The sequence below is a fragment of the Pteropus alecto genome, unplaced genomic scaffold, assembly GCF_000325575.1.
Source record: "Pteropus alecto unplaced genomic scaffold, ASM32557v1 scaffold725, whole genome shotgun sequence".
NCBI classification, from domain to species: Eukaryota; Metazoa; Chordata; class Mammalia; order Chiroptera; family Pteropodidae; genus Pteropus; species Pteropus alecto.
The window spans coordinates 24,645-40,911 of record NW_006436637.1 but is presented as its reverse complement, the minus strand read 5'-3'; the positions used below and the strand labels follow the sequence as shown (position 1 = coordinate 40,911).

Here is a 16,267-nt window from a genome sequence, read left to right as displayed (position 1 = left end):
CATGAAATTCATGCTGGGATTGGTTGGATTTATTGGTTGGGCTCCTGTTTCTCTAATAAAGTGTCAGGTGTGTATGTGTCTGTGTGTATGTTGCCATGGGGGATAGAAGTGGGGTTGTGCAAAGTAAGTGGATTTTTTATAATCTACCCATTTTAGATGATGGGTAGAGAAGGAAAACCTTTTTATGGACTATTTTCATGTTTCACTATGTAAAGTCAGGAAGATAATTCACTTCTTTCAAATTTAGGTTCTGTTTAGTAGGTTTTTAAACTAAAATTTTAATTTCCTTTTCAGAAAAGATTTATATTAACATTTAATGGATTTATCAATAAGCTAGAAGGAAATCAATTTCAGAAATGAGGCTAAAATGAATTCATCAAGTAGGAAAACATTGTATAATTTATTTAGTATAATTTAGACAAGCTGGGACTTATTGACTCATAGTTCTCATTTTAAAATTTGTAATAGGTGACCTTAGAACATGTGAGGGATCGTATCAAAACCATAGGCAGTAGTCCAAGCTGTCACTCCAGATTTCATGTTAGCAAACTGAAGAAGAGCAAAATCATTTACATTAATACAATGATTTAAACTAGTGTCTTTTCCTCCCAAAGCAACAGTACCTTGGAGCAGTATACATTCCGATTATAAATATATATGTAATAAAAATAAATATTACGGTTTTCTCCTCGAAATATTAGTAAAACAATCCTCATCATTGCTTTAAAATGTTTTCTAGTGCTTAAAATATAATGAAAAAAAAATGTTAAAGATAGGAACAAGATGTACCAATATGGTTCATAATTGATAGGCTAATGAAAAGAGTTTAAGTAGATCAGGCTTGTTCCATGATACCAGTTAAAAATCTTTTTTTATTAGAAAAAATTCTCATAGAGAAAAATAAGGTCTGGTTAGCTGATAAGTTGTATAGTATAAAATTAGTTACACAGAAATTGGAAATATAATTTCAGGTATAGAGTAAACATTAGTAGATTGTATGATGGAATTCACATTAGTCCTGCTTTATACATGAGTCCTCACTTAACATTGTCCACAAGTTCTGCAACTTTATAAGCAAAACAACTTACCGTGAAACCAATTTTACCATAGGCTGATATAGAGTTAAGTTGCTACCACATCAGAAACTGCTATATTTGTGTCTGGCAGGCTTTCTTAAAACATTGAATTTTTTTCATAAAGAAATCTGCAGAGAATCAGTGCACACCATGTCAGCTGTGGGTTTGGGTACAAATGAAGTTTTCACTCTATGATAGTTATTAAACAATATTTGTCAAGTGTTTGCTCTTTGCTGTTCTCCGTGTTAATTGTTGATGTGTGTGTGGAGGAGGTGGAGTTGGGGGAGTGGGTCCTTGATTTCAAGGAATTTATACTGTAGAAGACCCAAAACTAACTAGGCTTTTACATTTGAATGGCTTATACACTGTGTTGATTAGAGCAGGCTAACAAGTGTGGGATATGTTCACTTGTTTTTATTCTCTCCTTCTTTCAATGAAATCGAATGTGCTTTGAAGATTATTGACAGAGTCATCCTAAGCTACTAACCTTACACTTTTTACAAAAGAAAAAAGTATTTTGATACTGTTAAATTATATGAATCATGTTTGTTCTCGGGCCTGCCAGGTGCTTTTTTGTCCTTTATAATAGTGGTCCCCAACCTTTTTGGCACCAGGGACCGGTGCTCCTATGAAATCTAATGCCTGATGATCTGAGGTGGAGCTGAGGCAGGCAGTGATGCTAGCTCTGGGGAGCAGCTGCAAATACAAATGAAGCTTCGCTCGCTTGCTGACCGCTCACCTCATGCTATGTGGCCTGGTTCTTACAGGCCATGGACCTGTACCGGTCCGCGGCCCAGGTGTTGGGGATTCCTGCTTTATAATATCTGGTCTATGAGAGGACTAATGAAAGCAGATTTCCACATTCAGGATTCACTGTGGGATTGCTGACTCATTTAGCTTATTTGTGTTAGAGTGTAGTGGTCAAGTCACCAGGGTCAGGCATATGAGTTCCCCTCCATTGTAGCTGTTACAGATGCTCATTGTATTTGGCATGTTGATAAGCACACCTCATGAGAATGCAAATCAAGTCAGTGGTTACTATTGAAGAAAACACTAAAAGTTTCATCAATTCAGATGAAAGATAGTACCTTTTATTTTTCTATAGTTTTTGTGTGTACTTAATGTTATTTGGAGGTGAAGATACTATAAATTAAGTTTAGCAATATTATGGAAATATCCTAGAAAATCTCTAAATGTGTTTTCTAGAAGAATTTAATGATTAATAAAGCAAAAAAAACCTGTTCACATTTATTCTGTGATTTTAGTGATGGTAGGATAGGAAGTGCAAAACAGTCTAGATACATATATATGCATTCAGAATTTCATTATGCTGATCAATCAAAGAGCAAAGTATTTTGAGATTTATAATTCCATAGTAATGGAGATGCTCCCTGAAGGACTTGACCTCGCGAGATGGCTGCATGACTCTTATGTTCCTTTTCGTTTAGTTGGTAATTCCATTAACTACCCAGGATGACTTGGACAAAGCTGTGGAACTGCTGGATCGTAGTATTCATATGAAGAGCCTCAAGATATTACTTGTAATAAATGGAAGTATACAGGTATGTTGTGGGATTTTTTTTTCCGAACAGGAATTATAGGATTTATGCCTGTAAAAGTCAATATATGAAAGTAAGTTTAATATTCTGTACATATGAAACTAATAGAAACTTGGGAAGAATTATGTTAAAATAAAATTTCAAAGAGCAGACTTGATAAGACCCACAAACAATATAGATTATCTAGATTGTTTTTGGTAGGGGAGAGGATTCTGTTTAAAGCCTTGAAGGGGAAGAATAGCATTAATCATCCTTTTTCCTTTGTAGGCTACTAATTTAGAACCATTGCCATCACTAGAAGATTTAGATAACACAGTATTTGGAGCAGAGAGGAAAAAACGGCTCTCTATAATAGGTAAGAAAGCTAGTGTCTGAATCATGAAATGGGTGATTTCTCAGTTTCTTCTCCATCCTTTTATGTAACACCTAAACATAACCCTGATGAATAGCACCCTGTCTCCTTACTCTAATTTATCTCATGTCCTAGTATTTGTCTTTGAAAAGTTATGTCAGGTATTACAGGATTAGCAGTCTCCAACTTAAATATTTTATTTCTTTATATACCCCCAAGGTATTTTAATGTTTAACAAATTTAAATTACTCAAATTTTAACTGTACAAATAAACTGGAGGGAAAAATTAAAAGAAATATTTTAATATATTAAAATTAATGGATGGACTAAGTTCAGAAACGTTTCTCTAAATTTTTGTTAATGCCAAGACTGCTATCAAAATAAAGATTGCTTAAAGTTTCCAGATAATGCTTTATTATTATTTTGTTAGTATCCAATTTTTATTTGCCATTAATAATGTGTTGTTACAAGTAAGCTTTTGGTGTAAAGAGAAATGCATCCTGTATGCTGTTTTTTTTTTAAAGGAGGCTTATTAGAGGGGCATGAAGTGGGCAGAGGTGCTCTAACTCCACAGTTTTGTGTATCTTTTTCAATTTGTATAAAACAGTGATAATGTGCATTTTTATATAAGAGCATTGCATTGCTCAAAAACCACTGGCATAAATGTATTTACAAATAGGACAGTGAATGTGGTCAGTAAAGATAGCATGAAAACATACTTGAGTGATGGATTCAAAGGGGAAAAGTAGAAGAGGACACAAAACATGAAAAGGGAGGAAGCAGGAGAATGGGACAAAATAAGAGATGTAATTGGGAATCTAAGATGTAAACAGAAGAGGATTGTTAATAATGAAATAAACTAGAAGGTTTGCTTTTCAAACTAGAAGGCATGACTATTATTAATTATACATTTCTTTATTACCTTTTCTTATCACATTATAGTACATAGTACCTTTAACATAAAAAAATTGCCAATTCATTGTAGTTACATTGTGCAGAACAAGCTAAATACACTAGTTAAACTGACTATTTTAAATTCATTTCGAATTAAAATTGTACTGAATGCCTCACTCTTGTTCTGCTGATAAATATTCTTGTTGTTTGACTTCACTGCTGGCATAAGAAGAAACTGGAAATTATAAAATATAAAATTACTGGTCTTTTTTTGTCACCTCTTTAAACTTGGAATGGCTTTGATAGATATAACCGTTATCTTTTTTCCTTATTTACTGACAGTTATTCCCTTTGGTGATTTTCATAAAAGATAGCTAGAGGAAAAACTGCTTTGGGATGGAAGTGTATACTGGTGTGGAGGTCTTAACCAAGAGTGCTCTGGCATACCCGTTACTAACAAAGGTTAAGAAAAATGAGTTATCAACAAGAAGATGAAGAGATTTTCATAGCTATTTTAATTCCCTATCTCCTTCCAGTAATGAGTATATTGGTCGTTTTTTTTTTTTTTTATAAACAAGGGTATATGGAAGGAATCAAAATATGATCATAGTTGTGAGCATATGATCACAAGATCACAAAAATATGATAAAAAATGTACTCATAGGTGTTACAAAGCCTAAGTCAATTTCTGGCTGAAAGTTGAGCCCCCTAATCATTTTAGAGTCAAGTGTAGGAAATTACCTCTTTTATGCACATCTGTTGGTAATCCCTTTGTATCTCATTATTAACAAATGCTGGCTTATACTTAAAATGACTCCTTAACATAAGGCAAAAACCTTTTTTGCTTTAAATCTGACTGGAACTTTTAATGCTCACATAACTTCCCTCTATCTTTTTTTATATAATTTCAAAAAATTAGTAGAAAAGGGGGGAAACTATGTTAATAAGCATAGTGTTATTTCTGTAGAACTGGGTAAAAATAAGTGGATTATTGTCTAATAAGAAATGTAGTGATTAATTAGATGAACTATATTAGATTCTCTGATTTTCTAAACATGGCTTGCCACACAAAAGTCTAATTTTAAGTACCCGAGAATAAAATCTGGGCCTCCAAGTGGAAAACACACTAATATGGACTAAGGAAAGAACATAGAGCCAAATGTAGATAGCATATGTTTATTATGAATAATTTTAGTATCACAATACCCTTGCAAAGGAAGGATTTAGTACTGTATTTATAGGTGTGGAAACAGGTTCATGGAGATTGGATAACTTTCCCAAAGACATACAGCTGATAAATAACTGCAACTGGGATTCAAACTTAGGTCTAACTCTGAAGCCTATATTCTTTACACTACATCATGATGCCTTCCATAAATTATGTTAAGAGGTAACATATCTGGGTACACGTGACCTCTGGAAGTTCAGAAGCAGTGGCATTTATCTTAAAATCTTTATTGTATTATCAACCCTATAGTGCAGTCAGAAGACTATACTACCTAATAAGTTACAAATGAATATTACAGTGAAGTTAATAATTATAGAAAGTTATAAAAACATTTGAAGCTTTGTAGACTTGAATGTTCTGACAAGTTTTAATAAAAACTGAGTTTCAGTTGCTAAAATTTTTGTACTATAGTCCAGAAATTCTGTGTGTATATTTAATTAAAACAAAAATTGGTTCTTGCTGATATTTATAAAATCATATATTTTCTCTTTTGAGGTCCCACTGGTAGAGATCGAAGCTCCCCTCCCCCAGGATACATTCCAGATGAATTACACCAGGTTGCCCGGAATGGGTCATTCACCAGTATCAATAGTGAAGGAGAGTTCATTCCAGAGAGCATGGACCAAGTAAGCAAAAGTTGGATATGGTTTTTTATTTCATTAAACGGAATGTTGTCAAGGTCAGTGTGGTTTGGCAGGGGTGTATGTGTGTGTTTTACCTCTTCTCTGCCCCTGTACCTTCCGTCTTAAGTGAACAAAATAGTAAAAAATGCAGGAAATTGCCCACTAATTTACATATTCTTGTGTTTATTCATGTATATAGAAAACTAGAAAGCTGGAAAGCCGAAAAGACTGATTTTCTTATATTGCTCATCCATAAATGAATAAATGCATGTGTTTGTAATCCCGGGATTAATATTCAGATCCTAAAATTAACATTTGAAAGATACATTAAAACTACAAATATTTAACTTCGTGAAGGCGAGGTTTGTAAGCTTTCTAAAACATTTTAAAAGGTTTTTAAAAGTTTTTTAGTATTGAAGTTTTTCCATGAAGTTGCTGCTGTTTCCTTAACATTGCATTGGCTGCTTATATTATTGCAATTTTCATTTCTAATAATGTAGCAGTCACAGCATCATGAGTCTCAATTTAGGTGGGACCTTTGTTCGGTTTTCAGTGAGTAAAATTATGTGAAATCATTTAGCTGATAGTCCATAGAGAAAGTCTATTTTTCTCTCAAGAAATTTTGAAATCATAGCCCACCTATAAGGGACAACTACATTTTAAACATTTAAAAATGAGTAACTGGGTAGTGACTTTTGAATATGGGGTTTCTTTTTTAGGTCCTGAAAGTGTTCTGAGATTGTGGTGAGAGTTGCACAACTCTCAGTATACTAAAAACCATTGAATTTTACACTTTAAATGGGTGAATTTTATGTTACATGAATTCTATCAATAAAGCTGTTAAAAAAAACTAACTTCTGATTATATCACATCAAATCATAGTGGAACTCTATATTTTTCTAGATGCTGGACCCGTTATCTTTAAGCAGCCCTGAAAATTCTGGCTCAGGAAGTTGTCCATCACTCGATAGTCCTTTGGATGGGTAATGTTGATTTTAGTTTTGTTTTTTAATATATTTGTGGGTAAATATGCATATATATATATATGTATGATAGTATGTTATCAACTCCTTTGTGCTACGTTCAGAGAATGTAATTGATACTTGTCTATACTTAACGGCAAATGAATTTTCTTAGTTTGGATAAACCCCTTAACCTCATGGGGCTCAATATCATTATTAAAGCTATATCTGATTATAATTGCCAAAATTTTGTATTTAAAGCTAAATGCAAACTGAGAATTTATGTAAGTTTACTTTTAAAACTGTGTGTGCAAAACTGCTATCAAATTTTTTATTAATATGTTTGGTTTTGGAGATTTCTTGAGTTATTTTACCTGTTCAGGATTATGTACATTTGGCACCCATTTATAAATAACTTACATTTTTGGTAATTGTGGCCCAGTATGTTGGTTGTGATTTAAAATTTAAGTACTTTTGTTTTGTGAAATAGCTGTTTAGGAATATAAGGCAGGTCAGATTGCAACTGTGAATATTTTGTTATAGGTGTTCCCTCTCTCCTGGTCTCAGTTGGGACAGTAGCACACAAAGTCACCCTGTTGCACAGAGTCAGTGTCTTTATTAAAGTCTTTATCTGCTTATTCTCCTTTAGGATTGCTTTATGAAAGCAAATTGAAAATGAAAGCAAATTGTGAAAATATAACTAATACTGCATGGGAATATACATTTAATTTTCTGTTACCCGTGTACATGAAACCTTTGTCTTTGCCCATGTCTACCTCAAGACAGATATTTAAAACATTTAATAAATTCAAGGAAATAGAAATGTGAATGAAATCTGTATACTTGATGAGTTGGAAATTGTCTCTTTTTTTTTTTAGGCAAGGCACCCCTTGGTTGACCTCACAGATTGCAAGGATCTTGTCAGCTTACAGTCTCTTATTTTTTATGCCTACAGCACCTGGTCTTCCTAGGTGGTCTCTCATCCAAGTAATAACCATGCCTGACCCTGCTTAGCTTCCAAGGTCAGATGGGATCAGGCTGTTTCAGGGTGGCATGGCCGTAGACGGAAATTATCTCCTTTCTGTAGATGTCGAAACAGTCTTAGAAAGGTGATTTGCCAAGGTTGCAACAGCCAGTTAAGTGGCAGGGCTAGGATTGAAGCACAAGGATTTCCAAACATCCCTAATTTCCAAGTGTGTCATTCTTACCACTGTTCTCTGTGGGCCAATTTTAATATTGCATAAAGATTTATTAATGTCTTATTTACAAATGTCTTAATTTAATGTGACATTTTCTGCTTTTAGAGAAAGCTATCCAAAATCACGAATGCCTAGGGCACAGAGCTACCCAGATAATCATCAGGAATTTTCAGGTTAGATTTATCTACATTCTAAATGTTTAAATATTTATGTTATCGAATAATGTTTTAGATGGTAAGGAGAGGGGAATTATTTTTTAATCAAATAAAAATGTGTAAATGTGTTTCTCATCATTAGAAATATTTGACTTATTAACATACAAATTTCTTATGTGTATTAATAGACTGTGATAACCCTATCTTTGAGAAATTTGGAAAAGGAGGAACATATCCAAGAAGGTATCATGTTTCATATCATCATCAAGAGTATAATGATGGTAAGTTGCTGGAAATTAGATCACAAAACAGTTCGTGGAAATTCTCAAAAATAATCAATAAAAATAATATTTCCTTATTTAAATAATACTATTAAAAATAAATTTGTTCCCAAATCACTTAGTTTTCTGCCTAAAAATTTTTTTAAACAAATTTAATTATAACTAAAACTCTAATATCTTAACTTTATGCCAACTTACCTCATAGTATTTATCTTTCCCTGAGAAGAAAAGGAGTCATTAATAAATTATTATTAATTAGAAAGTTACTCCTTAATGAAATTCATACTTGTATTTTCTTTTTAAGGAAAAACATTGCAACCTATAAATTTTACAATTTTTGTTTTATATTTTAAATTATTATTGGAAGTGAGAATAAAATCTTTTTTTTCTTTTTTCATCCAAAAGTAAAGGAGTTCTATTCTATGATTTTATGAATGTGTGTGCATATGTTTTAACATGAGATTATTTGAATTTGTATTCAGATGCTGTTCATTTTTTCCCTACTTTCATATTTGCTTTTACCTTTTGTCTTCCTTGTATTTTCATTCATGATTCACTTTCACAAGGATATTTTTTTGAACTCTTCAAAGAAAACCACTACTCCTAGGTTTAAAACATATAATCAAATAATCATTGATATTTTGGTTTCTTAGCCTAGTCACAGGAGAAATTTCTGTTCCTTACATTACAAATTTTAAATACATTCAATTATAACATATTAAAAGTTTTGAGGTAATTATATTTTCGTTTTGTAGGTCGTAAAACTTTTCCAAGAGCTAGAAGGACCCAGGGGACCAGCTTCCGGTCTCCTGTGAGTTTTAGTCCTACTGATCACTCCTTAAGCACTAGTAGTGGAAGCAGTATCTTTACCCCAGAGTATGATGATAGTCGAATAAGAAGAAGGGGAAGTGACATAGACAATCCTACTTTGACTGTAATGGACATCAGCCCACCCAGCCGCTGTAAGTAATAAAAATTGGCATAGCGAAACGTATAACAGAAACTCTACAGAATTTTATAGTATTAAAAGGAATAAATGCTAAGCCAGTCCTCAGAGTGAGACCAGCTTCTCAAAAGAGGTAAAAATGATATTTCTAAAGGTGGTTGGAATATCAGGTATAAGCGTGGTATGACTGCTAATTGCATTTGATGATTCTGTCCTTTGCTTTTATTAGGAAAATTGTTACCAATTAGTCATCCATTAATTCATTTCACATGTCCTTGTTGAGTTCCTGCACTGAGATTTCAAATGCAACCTGAGATGTAATCTAATAGGGAGAATGATGTGTGGAGGAATAATTATAGTATAGCATTTAATCTAGATCTTAAATGTGAGTAGGAATTTACCAATTCAGGAGGTGGCATGTGCTAGAGGCCATGGCATGTTCTTAGAGTGGAGAATAGTTCTTTTTGGGCTGAAGTGGAGGATATCTTACTTGAAAGAGTGGGAATAGGTCTAGAATGGTAACTGAGGCTTGATTGTGAAATATTTGGACTTTGTCATGTAAGCAGTGCATACAAAGATTCATGCTCAAAGATGGCAGCAGTATTTGCATACTCCAAATTCCTCTCTTGTGCTAGTGTTGTCATATTTTACTTTAATATCTATTGCTGCTATTTTCACTTTAGACAGGTATCTTTTAAAGTGATTAAAAAATAAGAGAAGGATGTCTTTTATATGTACCTTTAGTTTACTTCTGTAGATCTTTATGTAGATCCAAGAATCTGTCAGGTATCAAATTCCTTCTGCCTGATTAATTACTTTAACTTTTCTTGTACTACAACTCTACTTGCAATAAATTCCTTCAGCTTTTGTTTGAAAAAGGTCTTTATTTTTTATTTTTGAAAGATTTTTTTTCTGGGTGTAGAATTCAGGGCAGTTTTTTTTTCTTTCAGCACTTTAAATCTATTTTTCCATTGTCTGCTGGCTTATATACTTTCTGAGAAGTGTGCTATAATTCTTATCTTTGTTCTTGTCTGTAGTTTGATTTTTCCCCTCTGTGGCTGCTTTCAAGATTTTCTTGTGTTAGAATGAGAGTGAGGCTCTTTCCAACTTCCTACATCATAGGCAGATGGAAATCTAATTATATATGTGGCTGCAATAAAGATTACAAATAGTGCATCTTATATCAATGGCATCAAATTGAGTAAAAGATAGTATTACATTCATAACTTCGGAAAACAATAATTTCACTGGAAAAAAAATGAGTTATGGGATTATGAACTTTGTTTGGGTTTAGAATTCTTAGAAAATTGACAGAAAAATTTTCAAAGATGATCATTATGAACTTGGAGGATCATGAGTGTTCCTTATATCCAGGCATATGCAATCACTAATGCAGTATACTCGTTTATTCCTTAACCATTTTTGTGCCACCTGGCTATTCCTTTTTAAGAAAATGTTCTTTTTTAGCACCTCGTGCTCCAACCAACTGGAGATTGGGCAAACTGCTAGGCCAGGGAGCCTTTGGCAGAGTCTACCTCTGTTATGATGTCGATACAGGAAGAGAGCTGGCTGTTAAGCAAGTTCAGTTTGACCCTGATAGCCCTGAGACCAGTAAGGTAAGAATTACTGCACAAACAGTGCATAATCACTGCACACAAAAAAAGCTTGTTTACTAAAATAAAATACACAATAGAATTTTTATTTTTCCTTACTATAAATTTTTCGCAAAACAAATAGATGAGACATGTTTATATACTTCGTACTGTGGATTTTTCTCTTCTAATACCCAGTTATTTTCCTAATCTGATTTAGTGTTGTTTTAGCTACCTTCTAGGACTGTTATAAAAGTTATTGTTTAAAGACTTTAAAACGTTTATTCCTTAGGAAGTAAAAATTTTGTAATGATATCACCTTGATAGTCCATGAAGCTTGAATTTTTTTGCTTTTACTAACAGTGCTTTTGTATTTGGACAAAAGATTTAACAGTGAATTCTGTCTTTTAGGAAGTAAATGCACTTGAGTGTGAAATTCAGTTGTTGAAAAACTTGCTGCATGAACGAATTGTTCAATATTATGGCTGTTTGAGGGATTCCCAGGAAAAAACACTTTCCATATTTATGGAATATATGCCAGGGGTAAGTTAGTACATCCTTTGTAAATAGACTTACTCTATTTAAAGTCTTAGTTGAGGAAAGAAAAACAATAAAACTGATCATAAAATGTAACACCTAGTTAAGGACTTTTTGGAAGAGTTTTAAATTATTTTCTGTTTTCATCTATCTTTGTATTTTTTAATTCATTTTTTAAAAAAATGCTAAAATATACTAAAATAGGTTATAGACCTCATAGCAGTCCATACTCAGATTTCCCTAAATGCCTTGAATATATCCGTAATAGTTGGTTTATCCAAACCAGGATCCAGTCTAGGACCACACATTACATTCACCTGTCTAGGACAATTTTTACATTTCACAAATAGACCAGGCTAGTTGTTCTGTTGACAGTTTGAGTTCATAGATTTCTCTAATTGTATCCTCATGATGTTATATAATTTGTTCTTTTATCTCCTTATTTCCTGTAAAATCCAGGTTAGATCTAAAGTCTAAATTAGACTCGAATTCAACATTTTTTATTAGAATACATCTTAGATGATGCTGTGTACTTCATGTTGTATCCCATTAGGAGATATACAATTTCTGGTTGTTACATTGTTAGTGATGCTCAGATGACTGCCAGAGTAAGGTATTTGACGTCTTGATTCCTCCATTGTAAAGTTTTGTTTTTTCCTGAAGACCAAAAAATAATATGAACTATAGCAGTGGCATATAGGAATATCCAGTTCCTTTTCAACCATTCACATTATGTTTTTAACACAGATCGATAATCATTGCCTGAATCAGTAATTTCATTAGAAGGTGCAAACTCTGTCATTCCTTCTATGTTATGTTTAGTATCTGTAGAGTGCGTTCTAATACTAATGATTTTCAAGATGGTATATTTACTTATTTAAAAATGCATGCATTCCCATAATTTAATATTCCCATAATTTAATTTAATGTTAGAAAAAAGGTTTTTGATTTATGGCTTTTTAAGGGTGTCGTTTATCAGATTTATATGTAGAATGTACAAGGTTCCAGTTTAAGCTTATGGATCGGTAAAACTGTGGATGAGCATCTAATAGTAATGGTCTCAACTATCCTGTCTCACAGTAAACTTTGTTTCTCTTCCTCTGGAATTATTAACTGTTTATAGTGACAATTCTTACTCATATTGCTACATTTTATTTTCAAAGATTCTATTGGCATTGTAAATTAGTTTTTTAGAAAATCCCCTTTTGAAAACACATTGGTGAGATGTAGTAAAGGCTATAAAAATATTGAAGCCTTTTGGACTGGTAATCTCACAGAAATTTATTCTGCAGAAGTACTCCTAAAGAAGGAAAAAGCTGCATACATTATTTTAGTATTATCTGTGATGTGAAAAAAAGGAAATTAATTGCACACAGAAGTAAATTGTGATATTGTCTAAGAGAATATATGTTAAAAATTAAAATTGTGAAGACTTCGTTAGAGGAAGTACTTATAAGAGAAAATAATATAAAATACTTTTAAATAATTATTTTGATGTTTAATAAGTGTTTGTATTTGGACAAGGACTGAAGACACTTAGAAAATGAAAATGTGTTTTGTTGGGATTTGATTGATTTTTCTCTTATTCAGATTTCCATTACTGTTTATGCAATAAATATTTAAATTAAAATAGAAAATAATTATACATAAGTGTGAATAGAAACTCAGATTGTTGAAGATAAGATTAAAATGGTTAATTGGTTACAACTGGTTTATATCACAAATGAAGATGGGTGTAATCTTTACACATTTAGCAATCTTAAGACTAAACCAGGACTATTCAGGAAGAAGTGTTATGTCTGTGTTTCTCATTAACTACACTTGGTTTTGTAAGGGCAGCTATCACTTCAAAGTATAAATTGTCATTCCTTGAATTTGAAAATCAAGTTACCTAATTAATAATAGTTCATTGACAATATAGTGAAGTGTACATATGGTAATAAGCACATGGCATATGTGGGCTGGATATATATGTTCCTAGACTTTCCTGAATCTTCAAGTTTGTTAATGATGCTGTATAATTTCTCTCATTAAATTTAGTACAGTGGACCCCTTTGTACCCTAGATTCAGGCTTCATCAAAATTTTCATTCTATTCTTCAGTCTTCTCATATATAGCATTCCATTCCTTAGTTTATCTGGAACGACTTTCAGACTAGAACCATAACTTTATTTTATTTTGGACTAGCAGTTGATTTCTTTGTTAGGTTTACACACACACATGCACACACACTATTTTTAGGTGCACAATGCTTTCCAACCCATTTCAGTCGTTCACACCAAAGAAGATAACATTTTATGGTACATAGAGATGAACAGACTATACCAATGGATCTGTTAGTGCGATAGGCTACTGGCTCAGCTGCCTGAGAGCTTAGAGGATCCATAAGTCCACCGCTCATTTGCAGCCTATAAATATTTGGGGCATATTGTTTGGAAAGCTCATTTCTAGCTCTGTTATTTTGTGTATAAGTAGAGGCACAATAAGTAGACTGAACAAACAAGCCACATTGAATAATAGGTGAGGGTGGTTGGCTGGATTCATTCATTGCCTAAGGCTTGCCACCTGTGTTTGCAAGTTTGGGCCAGCAGAATTGCATCTTGCTATCCCTTCAGTGATTGTTCATGAATAGTGGAAACAGCAAATGGTTAAACCCATGAGATCCAAGGATCTACTTGTATGTGACAAAGTACATAATTTACTAAAATTCAAGGAAAGGGAGAAACATTTGAATATATTCTCTGTTTTAAAAAAAGATTTTGTTCCTCAGGAAGCATTTATTTCCATCTTTCAGAGTGATTGATTATTCATATTTGCACACTGGAATCAATAGGGAAGCTTTTGCAAAGTTCAGGCGCCTATGCCTCACCTCAGACTGATTCAGCATTCTCAGAGCTGGCACCTCATCCTGCCTTAAAAACACTTAAGAGAATTTGAAATGCCCTCTTTATGTATTTTTGTCTTTTGACCTAGAACGTTTAGTATATAAAGGAAAAAATTTTAAATCTCATGTATATTCTCATTTTCTAATCATACCCATCCTTCCTCTTGAGAAGTAAATTAATTAGCAGATGTAAATAAAACACTATTCTAAAAACAAGAAGAAAAAATAAATAAAACTAAAGTAGGACATATGTGGAAGAGCAAGTAGGAAAAACAAAGATATATTCAGGGCAAAATAAAGGGATGTAAAAGTACTGGCGAATTTTTAAAAACACAGTCACAAGAAATAGGTGATAGAATCAACATAGTTATAGAAACAGGAGTATTGGTCAAAAAACAGTTTTAAAGGCTTCCTCCAGCTGTGACTCTTACTCTTACACACTTCTAGTCAGGGAATATAGTAGAGATGGCATATAATGTCCTTACTAAGAATTCCTGTGCTCTCCAACTAAAGTGTCCCACTCTTGAACTAGGGTTCTTTTAAAAATAAAAGTTTAATAGTGGTTTTTATTTTAAATCGTACCATAGTTTTCTTTTGTTTACTTTTAGGGCTCAATTAAGGACCAATTAAAAGCATATGGAGCTCTTACTGAGAATGTGACTAGGAAATACACTCGTCAGATTCTAGAGGGTGTCCATTATTTGCACAGTAATATGATTGTTCATAGAGATATCAAAGGTAAGTAATGAGATGTTTTTTAAGTACACAGTTCTTTTTTTGTGAATATGAATGAAATAAGTGATATGGTTAAGGAATTTAACATTTAAATTACATCTATCTTTAAAATACCATAGAAAAACAATCTTGCTTTCTCACCGACTCAGTGTTCCAACTAGTCCTGATGCTCAGGTCTCTACAACTGTGTAGTTCCCCTGTGGGCGTTCACAGAAGCAATGAAGTTCAAGTGAGACCATGTTTTCATACATAGAGCATAGGCATTAGAATATAGTGGTTAAGAAAAGGGGCTCTGACACCAGATTTCCTGATTCAAATTTGGGCTTTATCCATCACTAACAGTGTTACTTTGGACAAGACACATTATCTCTCTATGCCTCAGTTCATCATATTTAAGGAGAGTGAAAGGAGTACCTAACTCATAAGATTCTTGTAAGGATTAAATGAGTTAATGCTAAAACAGTTCCTTGTACCTAGAAAGCATTCAAAAGTTAGCTGTGATGATGACATACTTTACGTTGAGATCATATTTAATTAAAGCCATTGGAATGGATGTCATTACCTAGGGAGAGAATAAGAAGTCTCTCAAAGAAGAGAGCCTTAACACTGAACTTTGATGAACTTTAACTCGGTTAAGCTCACTTTTTAAAACTCGTCTGTTTTCAGGGGTCAGGTAGGGTAAAGTAAATGCGTGAAGTGAGACAAAAGCAAGTGGTGGAGGTGTGTAAATTTTGAGAGTATTTAAAACTTTGTATTGTAGAATATACCTGGAGATTTGATTCTATAAAAACTGAAGTTTGGTTCTGTAAATACTGGGTTGTGATCCCCAGAGTCATTCCAATCAATCGATAAGAATGATAAATATACAGATATATATCTATATCTATCTATCTATCTATCTATCTATCTATCTATCTATCTATATATCGATATCTATCTATCTATCTATCTATCTATATATAATTAAAAGTTTATTTTTGATTGGTCTTTCTGGGGACTCTTAAGAGCTGTCAGGTGTTAACTTCCTTCCTATGGTGAGCCACACCCTGAATATGGCCATATTCTGGTTAAAGAGAACATTCCTAACCAGTTTCTGGTGATAGTAGAATCTGCTCCAGAATACCTGAGCCAGATCACATGTACTATAATGGGGTTTGCTAGTGAGTCTGAGAGAATGAGGACATGGCTCATGATCTAAAAGAAATAGGAGCCTCTCATTTCAAGATCTACCTAGCTTAGGCAGA

The 16,267-nt window shown here is 33.0% G+C and overlaps 1 protein-coding gene and 1 pseudogene across 2 annotated transcripts in view; one reads left to right on the top strand and one right to left on the bottom strand.

Annotated features, from left to right (window-relative positions):
- Nucleotides 1-16,267, top strand: part of MAP3K2 (mitogen-activated protein kinase kinase kinase 2) — a 73,152-nt gene that overhangs the window by 46,220 nt on the left and 10,665 nt on the right. For both annotated transcript variants that reach the window (XM_015590590.2, XM_006913436.3), the window contains exons 6-15: nt 2,525-2,638; nt 2,903-2,990; nt 5,605-5,735; nt 6,636-6,715; nt 7,999-8,066; nt 8,237-8,329; nt 9,085-9,291; nt 10,743-10,891; nt 11,279-11,410; nt 14,897-15,026. In XM_015590590.2, coding sequence (XP_015446076.1) covers nt 2,525-2,638; nt 2,903-2,990; nt 5,605-5,735; nt 6,636-6,715; nt 7,999-8,066; nt 8,237-8,329; nt 9,085-9,291; nt 10,743-10,891; nt 11,279-11,410; nt 14,897-15,026 — 1,192 coding nt within the window. The remainder of the gene's footprint in view (nt 1-2,524; nt 2,639-2,902; nt 2,991-5,604; nt 5,736-6,635; nt 6,716-7,998; nt 8,067-8,236; nt 8,330-9,084; nt 9,292-10,742; nt 10,892-11,278; nt 11,411-14,896; nt 15,027-16,267) is intronic.
- On the bottom strand, nt 7,641-7,759 carry LOC112481089 (annotated as a pseudogene).